Source organism: Bos mutus, chromosome 19 (assembly GCF_027580195.1).
Source record: "Bos mutus isolate GX-2022 chromosome 19, NWIPB_WYAK_1.1, whole genome shotgun sequence".
Classification (NCBI taxonomy): Eukaryota; Metazoa; Chordata; class Mammalia; order Artiodactyla; family Bovidae; genus Bos; species Bos mutus.
Window position 1 is genome coordinate 47,387,301 of NC_091635.1, and position 12,954 is coordinate 47,400,254.

Below are 12,954 nucleotides of genomic sequence, written 5' to 3' on the forward strand. Positions count from 1 at the left end.
TGACTTTGAAATCAGAGGTGAAATGTCAATTAAAATCTGATTACTTTTTTGGTGGACGGAGCCTTGCTTGTGGATCTTAGTTCCCTGACCAGGAAGGTAGCTAAGCGCATCACTATACCATCACCGTGTACTTAGTTCCCTAACCAGGGATTGAACACTGGCTCTTGGTAGTGAGAGCATGGAGTCCAAACCACTAGACCTCCAGGGAATTTCCGTTACAATATTAATTTAAAAGGTACTGATCCCTTTGATATCTGTACAGATTCATATGGTAAGACCTTTTCTGAGGAATTAGAGCTAAGCTTATCTTTAAAGGCCAACTTTATTAGTCCATTTTGTTGAAAGTAAGTGTGTACTTAGAATGAGGAAGCACTTTCCTGCAAGAGGAGGATAACTCCCATGATTTCTTCACACATATCAGAATTTTGAAAGTTCCGGTCTCCGTAAATTGATATTTGCAAGAAAGATACACTTTTGGGTGATAGTGACTTTTCTCTAGCTTTTTATCCACAGATTAGGATTTTCCCTCTTACTGCAATTTTTCTTTTCTCTCTCAGAGGCATTTTGAGATATTCCAATTTCTGTTAATGTTTACATTGGAATCTGCTCCCCGAGACTTCCCTGGACAGCCCCACCACATGTGCTTTGCTTTTTGTTTGTGAATTTAGGTCTCCTGAATCCTTTGGCTCCGTGCCTTAGCCCCTTTGATCTTGTCTTGGAAGCCTTCTCAGTTCTGTCATCACTCTGAGAACTGCCCCGGGAATGCCCCTCTTCCATTGCTCTGTTCTCTCAGCCAAAGTACAAACTACTGAATTAGTTAAAACAGCAACACCCCCAGAGTCACGTTTTTCATTTGTTGAGGGTTTTTCTGCACAAGCAGCATGCTCTCAGAACTTGGCCCCAGTGTGGCCTTTAGCAAAGGCTCTAGTTAAATTGGCAGCTCCTTTTTTTTTTTCCCTCAGCTTCTTTTAATTTAAACTTATTCTGGAAAGCTCTCTTATGAAAAGTAGCACTTTTCTTCTTAGAAAAAGTATGTATTTTAACCATGTGCTAGCCAGCAGTTAGAAGCCACGTGAAGTTATGACAGTGGTTCTCAACTGGTAGCGGTATTCTCCCTGAGGGTATGTGGCCATGTCGGGAAACACTTTTGGGTGTCACAGCTGATGGGAAGATTGCTACTGACATCTGGGAAGTAGGGTTCAGGGATACGTTAAACATCCTGCAGTGCACAGGGAGTCTTCTGCAGCCAAGAATTATCCATCCCAAAACATCAGTGGTGCTAAGGTTGGGAAAATTTGCTGCTTGGCGTCCTGGCGTGGCTGCTTACTAGAAGCGTGGCCTTGAGCCTGTTATTTAAAATGAGCTTCAGTGTCCTCATCTGGAAAAATAAAAATAAAAGCAGGTAATAATGCCTGTTTTACTGGATTATTTTGAACATGAAGGAATAATTTATTTAAAAATTTAAATAATGCCTAACAGTAAATGCTTAATAAACTGTAGCTGCTATTCTGGGGAAATTTTTAAAAATTTATTTATTTTTAATTGGAGGATAATTGCTTTACAATGTTGTGTTGGTTTCTGCCAAACATCAGCATCAATCAACCGTAGGTATACACATGTCCCCTCCCTCTTGAACCTCCCTCCCGCCTCCCCTCCATCTGCCTCCCCCCCATCCCACCCCTCTTATGTCGTCACAGAGCACCACGCAGAGCACTTGTGCTACAGCAGCTTCCCCTTCGCTATCTGTTTTACATGTGGTAATGTACATATTTCAGTGCTGTTCTCTGAGTTTGTCCCACCCTCTTTTTCCCCTGCTGTGTCCATGAGTCTGATCTCTATGTCTGAGTGTCTGTTCCCACCCTGCAAAGGGGTACATCAGTACCAGTTTTCTAGATTTCATATATATGCATTAATATACGATATTTGTTTTCTCTTTTTTGATTTACTTCTCTCTATATAAGGGTCTAGGTTGATCACCTCACTAGAACTGACTCAGATTCATTCCTTCTTATGAATAGCAGCTATTCTTGAGGAATAAACCTAACATGACATGCTTTCTAATTAGTGTAATTTTTATTTAGGCCATTAGTTTGTGGAGGTCTGCTGTCAGTCTTAGATGGTAAATAATGAAAAACTCAAGTGTCTCTAGATCACTTTGCAAATTTAAGAAGGATTTTTGTCAGAATATATTTGTTGTCCTTGTGGGCTGTGTAAAATTGTTTATTAATAACCTCAATTTAGTACTTTAATTATATTACTACTTATTATCCCTAGATTAATAGAGTTATAAACTTAGAATATTATACAGAAGTGAAATTTGAAATGTGTAATGCTCTTCATGCCCAGTGTCCATGGAGGAGTTTCAGAGCTGGTCAAATTTTAGGCATGTGGGAGAGTATCAGAATGTGTGGTGGGCAGTGGGTAGGAGTGATGTAGCAGGTAACATGTTCAGTCTTTGTCTGGATGCCCCTGGTAAGTAATGTATGTGGTTGAGTTAAGTGGAATCATGGCAGCTGCCTAGTTAGAAGCGTGCCTGCCCACTGGTTGATCTTAGTGCTTTTCTGTCTTTATTTACAGAGGAAGGAAACGATTTTTGTTTTCCTTTAAAAGATAAACTTTGTGAAGATCTTTTTATGTGTATTCTTAGAGATTTTAATCATAATCAGTTTTTATTTTAGAAATTATTTCTAACTTAGGGTTTGTGTTTTTTTTTAATCTCATTTTTTGGGGTAGATTTTTAGACTTAAAGTTTCAAAAACCATACAGAAACTTCTCATATGCTTGTCTTCACACAGGTTACTCAATATTAAAATATAATTATGGTACCTTTGTCAAAACTAAGAAATTAACTTTGGTACATTATTATAAACTGAAGTGCAGACTTTATTTCACCTGTTTCAAAACAGATGTCGTTTTGCTATTGCAGCATTCAATTCAGCATACCAAATTGCATTCAATCACTTCCTCTTATAAAGAGTTGACTCACTTTTTTTGTTTCAGCTTAAACAGCGTAAGTTTATTTTCTCCCAGTTCTGGTGTCAGTAGGCTTAGTTTCTTCTCCTGAGGCCTCTCTTCCTGGCCTGTAGATGGGCATCTTCCTTCTCTTCATATGATCCTCCCTCCTTAGGTGGCTATTCAAATTTATTCTTCTTATAATGACGCCAGTTATATTGGATTAAGGTCCCCTGTAATGACCTCATTTTAACTTAATTTCCTCTCTAAAGACCTGATCCCCAAACACAGTCACGTGAGGTTTCTGGAGGTTAGGACTTCAAATCTTCAAATGTGAATTTTGGGGAGATACAACTCAGCCCTTGTAGGAGGAGGATAATAGAATTTACTTCACAGACTTGTGAGAATTAATTGAATTAGAACATGTAAAGTGCTTAGAACAGTGATGAAAAATGTTTTGTATTGCTAAAGATGACATTTGAAATGACATGAAAATGAGACAGCCATTTCACAGATGTCCCTAAGCTCTTGCCTTCTCTGGAAGTGGCTCCTTTGAGTCCTTAGAGTTCTCAGAGCCTAGTACCTTCAGTAGCACTCCCCACTTACTTTGGATAAGAGTTGACTCACTGTTTACCAAGGTATCTCAAAACAGAAAAGTGCTTTGTGACTGTGAAATGATTTTTTTTTCCTTTCCCAGTATTATAGCGTGGGGGTTAAAACTCAGGCTCTGGAATCATTCAGACTTGGGTTTGTATCCTGGTCTGCCTTTCTTAGCTTGATGGTCTTCCCGAACATCTCAGTAGCGTCATCTACAAAATGGAGATTATACACAGTGTTTCTATCATAGGATCATTGTGAAAGATAGAGGACAGAAGGCTTGCAAAGCACTTTACCATCAATCTGATATAGAGTAAGCCCTTAATAAAACAAACTTTTCCTTACTGTATAGCAATCGTGGTGTTGGTTTTTAATGATTTTAGAAAGGTTAATATTTCAGTGGCAATTTTATTAAAAAAAGTTTTTTTGTATACATTATTTAAAGCCAGACATTATTTTTTAGGGAGTTCTGAGGGCAGCATATCTACAAATGGAAGCTGAAGTCTATCTACAGTATTAGTTAACACACCATTGCAGAATTACTCTTAAAAGAATTGTTCAAAGATATAACTAGAGAAGTTTTTGTTGGCAGCTTCCGGAAAACTGGATCTGTTTTTGTTTTTTTTTTAATATATATTTACTTATTTATTTGGCTCTGCTGGGTCTTAGTTGTAGCATATGGGATCTACTTCCCTGACTAGGAATCGAACCAGAGCCCCCTGGATTGGGAGCGTAGAGTCTTAGCCACTGTACCACAGGGTAAATCCCTGAATCTGTTTTATATTGTAATTCAGTTTGTACTAAAAGATCCCAGCTTGTTCATTTCTTAGTGTCCCTTTTAAAATGATCTCAGGCTCTAATTTGGCAGAGGATTACTTATTCTCAAAAAGAGGAGATAACTGGTGTGATAATGAACTTTTTGTTTTGTCCATGTTGCAGCATTCATTTGTGTGATTTTAGGGCCTGTGGACCAAGTAACTCTCTGCCTTTTAACTCTTAGGAGTGCCTCTTGGACATATGTAGACATTTATTTGTAGTGTTTTGGCTTTGTGCTTATTTACATTTCATCAGAACACATCTTAAGCTACTCAAGTAAGTACTGAGTTTCACTGAGTCTAATTTTTTAATCTTTCTTGTTACTATGTATTCAGACTTTGTTGCCATAATAGGATGTGTTGACTCTACTAGGTAAGTGTATTCATTCAACTTTCTCATTCTGGAGAAGAGGGGAAAACAGAACATTAGAATGTCATATAATCAGCGTATTATTAGTTGACAGTCTGGACAGTGTCTTTGGATTAAAGCATGAGCTGTAAAATTAGCTGGTACCATATAGTCATATGGAGAAGGCAATGGTAACCCACTCCGGTGTTCTTGCCTGGAAAATCCCATGGGTGGAGGAGCCTGGTAGGCTGCAGTCCATGGGGTCGCTAAGAGTCGGACACGACTGAGCGACTTCACTTTCACTTTTCACTTTCATGCATTGGAGAAGGAAATGGCAACCCACTCCAGTGTTCTTGCCTGGAGAATCCCAGGGACGGGGGAGCCTGGTGGGCTGCCGTCTCTGGGGTCGCACAGAGTCAGACACGACTGAAGCGACTTAGCAGCAGCAGCAGCATATAGTCATATCCTTGGAGATGATAATGTCTGAAACCTGTTTAGAATAAATGCCTTGTGCTTGAACATGTTATTTCAGGCAACTCCATAAAGAAGAAAGTGAGGTTTTGAACTGCTGGTGATTTTCAGGAGGATAAAAATATACAAATCACCTGTACATTTCATTATAATAGATTTGCTTAGCTATTCTACTGCTTTCAATTCAGGTCTTCAAGGGGCAGCAGCCAAAAGGATTGTAAATTGAATATGAGAATTGAAGCGTTTTTTTCAGAGTGTGACCTTGAAGGTCATAGCTAGGAATGAAAGTCTTTTAAATAGTAATTTAGTTAACAGGAGGAAGTCACTGTACCGAGAAGTGCTGTCTTTCTTGGGTTCTGGAACCAGGAAAGTGAGTGAAATTAGAGAAATCGTTCAAAGGGACAAGGAAATGTGTGAGAGATTCCTCCTGAGAAAACCTCTATCTGTGATACTCCACTCCCAGTGAGTATCTAGATTTCCTTCTAGCATTCTTTTTTTCTTTACAGGATCATTTTTATTTTACTCATATCCACCACTCCAGCTTGCTACTTTTTAAAAAAGAAAAAGTGAGGTCAAATGTATGCCCTTAGAATTTCTGTGTATACGATAGGGATAGCTTATAAATCAGGTTTCATAGCCAGATGGTAAATCTTGCCATTAAGTGCTGCTAGGATGTGATTATCTCTGAAATATATAAAGTAAGAGAATACCTTTTTCTCCCTGTATAAATCTGCCAGGAAATAATGTTTTGATTATATCATGCTGCCCAACTTTGATTTTTCTTTCACAGCTCTTGGGACTTATATAAATGTAGTTGGCAGAGGTTCTTTTCTGCATGAGGTTCTTTTCTGACAATTTTTGTTTACCAACCACACCATTAAGCAAAGGCTTTCATGAAAATTAAAAAGCATGAAGAGTGAAATAATAATCTCCATCATCAGATATGGGCCATGCGTTCATATTCAAGCATTTTCTCTCTTTGGGCTGTGTTGATTAAGCAAGTCACTGAGTTTCTCTAACTGTTTATAAATTCATTTTTAAAACCTGTTTCCTTATCTATAATAGGTAGATTTTGATAGCAACTACATTAGAGTTGCATGAGGGTAAATGGCATAGTAAGTGTTCAGTAAATTTTAGCTATTGCTGTCTTTTATTTCTTTATCCAGTTCTATTAGGTATAGTATAAGGTAAATCAAAACACAAGTTGCTAATTTTAAAAAGAATTCAGCAGACTTCAGGGGTTCACGTGGAGCTGTCAAATTGAAGGGAAGTGTATCGTTAGGGCAGAGAAAGATTTGTTTAGTATTGAGTGTGATTTTATTTATATACATACATGTGTGTGCATGCTTTTGCATGTATGATTATATTTGTGTTTAGTGTCTATAAAGGATACATATTACATTAGGTCTATGGGGATGGAGGTGAGATAGGAGGTGAGATGTTTAGTTGGTCTCCCAAAGAACAGAATTGACTGTAATTGGGGGAGGTAAGGTGAACTAAAAACAGTTTTTTTTTTTTTATGTTATGGGATGTGTTCCTTTGTAGCGTAGAGCAAGGACAAGTGAGTTGTCCTATATAATCCTGCTATACTGTCTTGAAGTTAATGTTTGCCTCCTTGAGATTCAGTGTGACTAGCTCATTTTTAAGTTTTTATTAGAGTAAGAGGAGCGTGGCTTACTGACCAGGAGAACTCTAAGCAACCCTTTATGGATCCACCTCAGTATGTTTCTAAAAATCTAGCAGTGTGAATGTGAAGATTAGGAGATGAAAATGGAAAGGTATTAATAGAATAGAAGGGATTTAGAGGAACAGCAGTACAGTTTTGTTCAGTTTAGTCGCTCAGTCGTGTCCAACTCCCTGTGACCCAATGAAACGCAGCATGCCAGGCCTCCCTGTCCATCACCAACTTCCGGAGTTTACCCAAACTCATGTCCATTGAGTCGGTGATGCCATCCAACCATCTCATCCTCTGTCGTCCCCTCCTCCTCCCGCCCTCATTCTTTTCCCAGCATCAGAGTTTTGTTATTGCGGTGTATCTCCTCTGGTCAGCCATTGGCTCCGTGACCATTTGGCAATGACCTCTTTTCCCAGTGCAGACTTTCTAAACATAATCCTGTAATCTGATCTCTGGATCTTTTAGTCAGGTTTAGTTTTCCCTCTTTATTTTCTTATTTTAATGTGATAAGTGAAAGTAGCCTATTTTACCACCAGACCATACACTTCATTAGCTGCATTATATACTTGGTTTAATTTCCAATTATGTATGATGATAGCAGAGGAATTCTAAATTGTTCATCCTGTTCAGTATCCTTCTGTTCTCTTTGCTCTCCATTGCTTTTTGTAATTCCTCCAATTCTCCCCTTTTCTTTTACGTTTCCTGTTAACAGACCTTATATTTAAGTATTTTTGACAAGAAAAGGAAACCGGCAGAAAGTCAGTGACAGGACATTTGTTTTGGACTAACTGGTCAAGAGTGGGCATGTGTTGACAGCAAGAAAGGAAAACAAGTATTTGGTCTTCCAGTGTGACATTTTGATCCTTTATCCTGTCATCCAATATATCAGGCTTATTATACGGGGAAAATATGTCTTTTCCTTGCATGTAAAGCACTGAGATGATGGAGATTATTATTTCACTCTGCATGCTTTTTAATTTTCATGAAAGCCTTTGCTTAATGGTGTGGTTGGTAAACAAAAATTGTCAGAAAAGAACCTCATGCATGCTGCCATGTGATAGATAGGTGAACTAGATAATCCTTCATGGTTTGTTTTAAAAACAAGAAAATATTATATCCATAACCATACTTACCAAGTGAACCATTGGCTTTTTTAATCTTGGAATTTTTTGACCTGGTTACTAGATTATAGCTGGAGGTGATTTCTGTTTATGGCATCATTAACTTTTACATAATAATGGGTACTGTCAGAAGTGTATTATTTGATTTAAAAAATCATATTCTCTAGAATTTAATCTTCTAGGTAAAATGCTGGGATAATCTGCAGACTACTCAAGTGACGTGGATATTAAAATCAATAGCTTCGGACTTCCCTGGTGGTCCAGTGGTTAAATGCCTCGTTTCCAACGCAAGGGACGTGGGTTCAATCCCTGGCCGGGAAACTTAAGATCCCACATGCCGTTACCACCTTAACTTTGCTTAAATCTTTGTAGAAAGCACTTCTATGTCATCTGATTTTATCCTCAAACTAAAGCTCATCTCTGAGGTGGATTAAATTATCTCTAGTTTTTAGTTGAGGAAATGGAACTTCACAGAGTTTATGTGCTTTCCCAAATCATGTTACAGTGAACTAGGGTTTCAGGGTCACACGTGCTTATTCTGACACTTAAGGGGAGTTGGACTATGAAGAAAGCTGAGCACCAAAGAATTGATGCTTTTGAACTGTGGTGTTGGGGAAGACTCTTGAGAGTCTCTTGATGCAAGGAGATCAAACCAGTCAATCCTAAAGGAAATCAGTCCAGAATATTCATTGCAGGGACTGATGTTGAAGCTGAAACTCCAATACTTTGGCCACCTGATGTGAAGAACTGATTCCTTGGAAAAGACCCTGATGCTGGGAAAGGTTGAAGGCGGGAGGAGCAGGGGAATGACAGAGGAAGAGATGGTTGGATGGCATCACCGACTCAATGAACATGAGTTTGAACAAGCTCTGGGAGTTGGTGATGGACAGGGAGGCCTGGCGTGCTGCAGTCCACGGGGTCACAAAGAGTTGGACACAGAGTCTGAACTGAACTAATCACCTCCCTATCTGCCATACACCCATAAAATTATTTGGCCTAGATTCTTCTTTCTGTTGCCTAATGTATGTTTCAAAATTAAAATTCACTGCCTTTTTTTTTTTTGGCCACGAGGCATGCAGAATCTTAGTTCCCCAATAGGGATTAAACCCATGCCCCTTGCGTTGGAAGTGCGGACTAACCATTGGCCTGCCAGGGAAGTCCCTAAACTTGACTGCTTTTATAGCTGTTCATTTGTCTTAGTTTTATTGATGGTTTGAGTACTATTGAAATTAATGTTTTAATAGTAAACCATGAGTGACTCTCTGCTGATATGTGAATTGTTTTAATTCTGGGTTGCCCGACCACAAGGTAGTGGTATAATAGTTGTTTTGAAAGCAGTTTACCTGTTTGTATATGACTAGGTAAAATGTTCAGGAACAGTTATGAATTAAGATCTATGAAGTGATTCAGAGAAATGGTTGTACTGTTCCTGACAAATCAAGGTCATATCTGCTTCTTTTCCCAGGTGGTGGCTAATGCTGTAGCAGCACTATCTGAAATCAGTGAATCTCACCCCAACAGCAACTTACTCGATCTGAATCCACAGAACATTAATAAGCTACTGACAGCCCTGAATGAGTGCACCGAATGGGGCCAGATTTTCATCCTGGACTGCTTATCTAATTACAATCCTAAAGATGACCGGGAGGCTCAGAGGTCAGTCTGTTTCTCTGGGTAGCATCTAGGAGTCCTGCCTGGTTCAGTAAGTTCTGTTGTGTCTGTATTAGAATAAGGGTCTGTTATGTTAGGAATAAGGAAAACAGTGACTTATGGGATAGATATTGCTATCCCTGTGGTATTTTCTCTAATTAGGAACATTTTAGGTAGCAGAGTAAGCCGTGCAAAAATAGTTCTTACTAAGAGGAGATGTGTATCTGTCATTTCTTTTCTGAGCAGCACACTTAAAACAGTCTGCAAAAATCGCCCTTATCACCTTCTCACATCTCCCATACAGCAGTTCTTAGCCACTTGGCAAAGGTTTGTGAGTGTCTTTCATTGTAGTGACCATTCTCATTCTTTAAGATACTTAGTATGTGGCTTGGTACTAGTTAGTGAGTTGTCTTATACCTGTAATTTAGTACTAGAGAAAGTGGATTGGAGCCTGCAGTATGTATGATGTCTTCCATTAGGTATGGAAATTACATATTTGGAGAACATTTGAAAGGCACACCTGAATTGTTCTGCTTAGCTCTCTACCACTTCAGTATGGCAGGGTTTTTTTTGGCTAGCAGATACTGACTGCTAAATTTCATGTACACATACATATATTTTGGTGTACAGAATTGGAGTTGTATCAATTTTTACTGAGCATTTTGTGCATATAGGCACTGTGATTCTGGCAAAGTAATTCTGAAGAATTGTTGGCTCATTTTAACTATGGTAGGTAGTAAGTAACCTTCCTTGCCTGGCTGAAGCTCAAGCTGCTATAATATAAATGTTCTTCATTTGTCTGGGAAATCGTTCCTTCTGGATTTAACCAAAACTCACCCTGATAGTTTCTTTCCATCACTGAAAGTACAGGTGTCTCCTGGAAAGAACTTTACATACAATTTTATTTTCTCTTGGTCATTCACGTGTCACACTTACTCACTCAGCAAATGTTTTTTTTTTTGAGCCCATGCTATGTGCCAGCCATTGTTCTGGGCTCTGAGAATACAGCACTGGACAGACTAAAATCATAGCTCTTAGGGAAAATCTATTCTGAGGCATAGAGCAGAAATATATATATAATATGTGTATATAATCCAACATATAATAGGTCAGATGATGATAAGTGCTAACGAGAAAAATAAAGTAAGGGAGAGATCTAAGAAATATTGGGTGGTTAGGGAAGGCCTCCTTGAGAAGATGGCATTTGTATAAAAGACCTAAAGAAGGACAGGAAGTCTGCTGAGTAGATACAGGAAGAAGGGAGAAAAACATAGCTTCACTTAATCTTGTATCCTTAACTGAGTCAGCTAGCCAACCATGTTGCCCAAGAGCTATCAAAATTAGGTTAATTTCTGGAGAACCCTCAACAGATAATTTAATATCCTATATTTTATGAGACATTTAAGTATAGGTGACTGGGAGGAGGAGAAGGGGATGAGGTTGGGTGAATATTGCAGTGGTATTGTTGTTAAAAAATCAAAAATCCTCTCCAAGATTTGGTTGTTGTTAACAACCAAAAACCCTCTTCAAGATTCCCTTATTATCCTGAAGACAACAGGTTGGGTAGTTTTCCCTGTCAGTCCATCTCCTCCTGCATCTTATAATGAAACTTCAGTCACAGTTGGTTGATATCTTTCATTGTGAAATAACTCTCAGAATGCTTAATTTGACTTCCTATAGGTTGAGGAGAAATGGGCTATGAGGCAGGGAGCCCTTACATAATATGGGGAGACAGAAAGAACTATAAAACAGGAAGGTAAATGGTGTGAGCTTCAAGTGTTTGGGGTATTGGCTATTTTCCTTCCAGTTTGAACGTCCCTATTGCTGGTTTCCTAAAGTCTTCTCGTATCCCTGCTCTGCCTGTAGTTTGCTGGGAATGAGGCGTCTGCAGTGTTGAATCCCAAATTTACCTACGCATGGAGTTTTGACTTTTCTAACTGATTCTCTAATTTCTTGATACTTGGGCCATGAGACCTCTGACAGCATTACCTTATAGATTGGATTGAGCACAGAAATTGTAATTTAAGATACTAATTTTCATTTTCTGCCCTCAGCATCTGTGAGCGGGTAACTCCCCGGTTATCTCATGCCAACTCAGCAGTGGTGCTTTCAGCAGTAAAAGTCCTAATGAAATTTTTAGAGTTGCTACCCAAGGAGTCTGACTACTACAATATGCTGCTGAAGAAGTTGGCCCCTCCACTTGTCACTTTGCTGTCTGGGGAGCCAGAGGTGCAGTACGTCGCCCTGAGGAACATCAACCTAATTGTTCAGAAAAGGTTGGGAAAAAAATGAATTGATGATTAAAGTGTTTGTAATTTTGAATTAAGCTTAATGATATCAGTATTTAAAAGGACTGTGTTAAGCTTTGTTTAATGTGTAGAAATAAAAATATTTTATGGTAGAGCAACTTGCCCAGGGTCAGGAGGCTGACAGTTGATTTTAGAGTGTTCCTACAGTGAATGAATACAGTGAATGCCTGATATTGCTTTATAATTTAGTTTCTTTTCTGAAGGACGTGTTAGTATGCTAGCTAGTATCTGTTTAATATGGTTCAGGCCATAGTTTAGATCAGGTTGTTTCCACTGATTGTTCTTGGCAGTATATACTTTACCCCTTAAAAAGCATAAAAATAGTCTGCTAAACAGATCTGGTTAGAGGAGTGTAGAGGAAGATTCTGAGTTTTTTTTTTCCTGATTGGGGTATGTGGATGGAGAGGATAGAAGCACAGGTTGGGTATTAATGCAGACTCAGAAAGATACATCAATATATACCTCACTTTGCTTACCTGTATTTCTGTACATCACAGGCCTGAAATCTTGAAGCAGGAAATAAAAGTTTTCTTTGTGAAGTACAATGATCCCATCTATGTGAAACTAGAGAAGTTGGACATCATGATTCGTTTGGCATCCCAAGCCAACATTGCTCAGGTCAGACTTAAAGTAGATTCAAGTTAAGATCTAGTAATTTAGATCTTAAGAGCTGATCTTCAGAAATACCGAGACCTGAAAATTGTCAGAGAATCCTTAATGGTTGTTCACTTCATGGGTTTTTAACAGGTTCTGGCTGAACTGAAAGAGTATGCCACAGAGGTGGATGTTGACTTTGTGCGCAAAGCTGTGCGAGCCATTGGGCGGTGTGCCATCAAGGTGGAGGTGAGTGTTCCTTGGTAGTATAGAATTCTGGGTATTCTCTTTACTCTTTCCTTAAAATACATTTTTAAGTTTATCAGACTAATAAAGCACATTGTTAAAATATTCAGGAATTTTTAATGAAAAGCAGCTATCCCTGATCTCTTTCTTTCCTAAGGGAATCATTTATAACTCT

General features: G+C 38.7%; 1 protein-coding gene across 3 annotated transcripts in view; it reads left to right on the forward strand.

Moving 5' to 3' along the window:
• AP2B1 (adaptor related protein complex 2 subunit beta 1) overlaps positions 1–12,954 on the forward strand; it is a 111,365-nt gene that overhangs the window by 20,452 nt on the left and 77,959 nt on the right. For all 3 annotated transcript variants that reach the window (XM_005899674.3, XM_070390482.1, XM_070390481.1), the window contains exons 6-9: positions 9,446–9,636; positions 11,685–11,906; positions 12,437–12,557; positions 12,687–12,782. In XM_005899674.3, the coding sequence (XP_005899736.1) occupies positions 9,446–9,636; positions 11,685–11,906; positions 12,437–12,557; positions 12,687–12,782 (630 nt within the window). The remainder of the gene's footprint in view (positions 1–9,445; positions 9,637–11,684; positions 11,907–12,436; positions 12,558–12,686; positions 12,783–12,954) is intronic.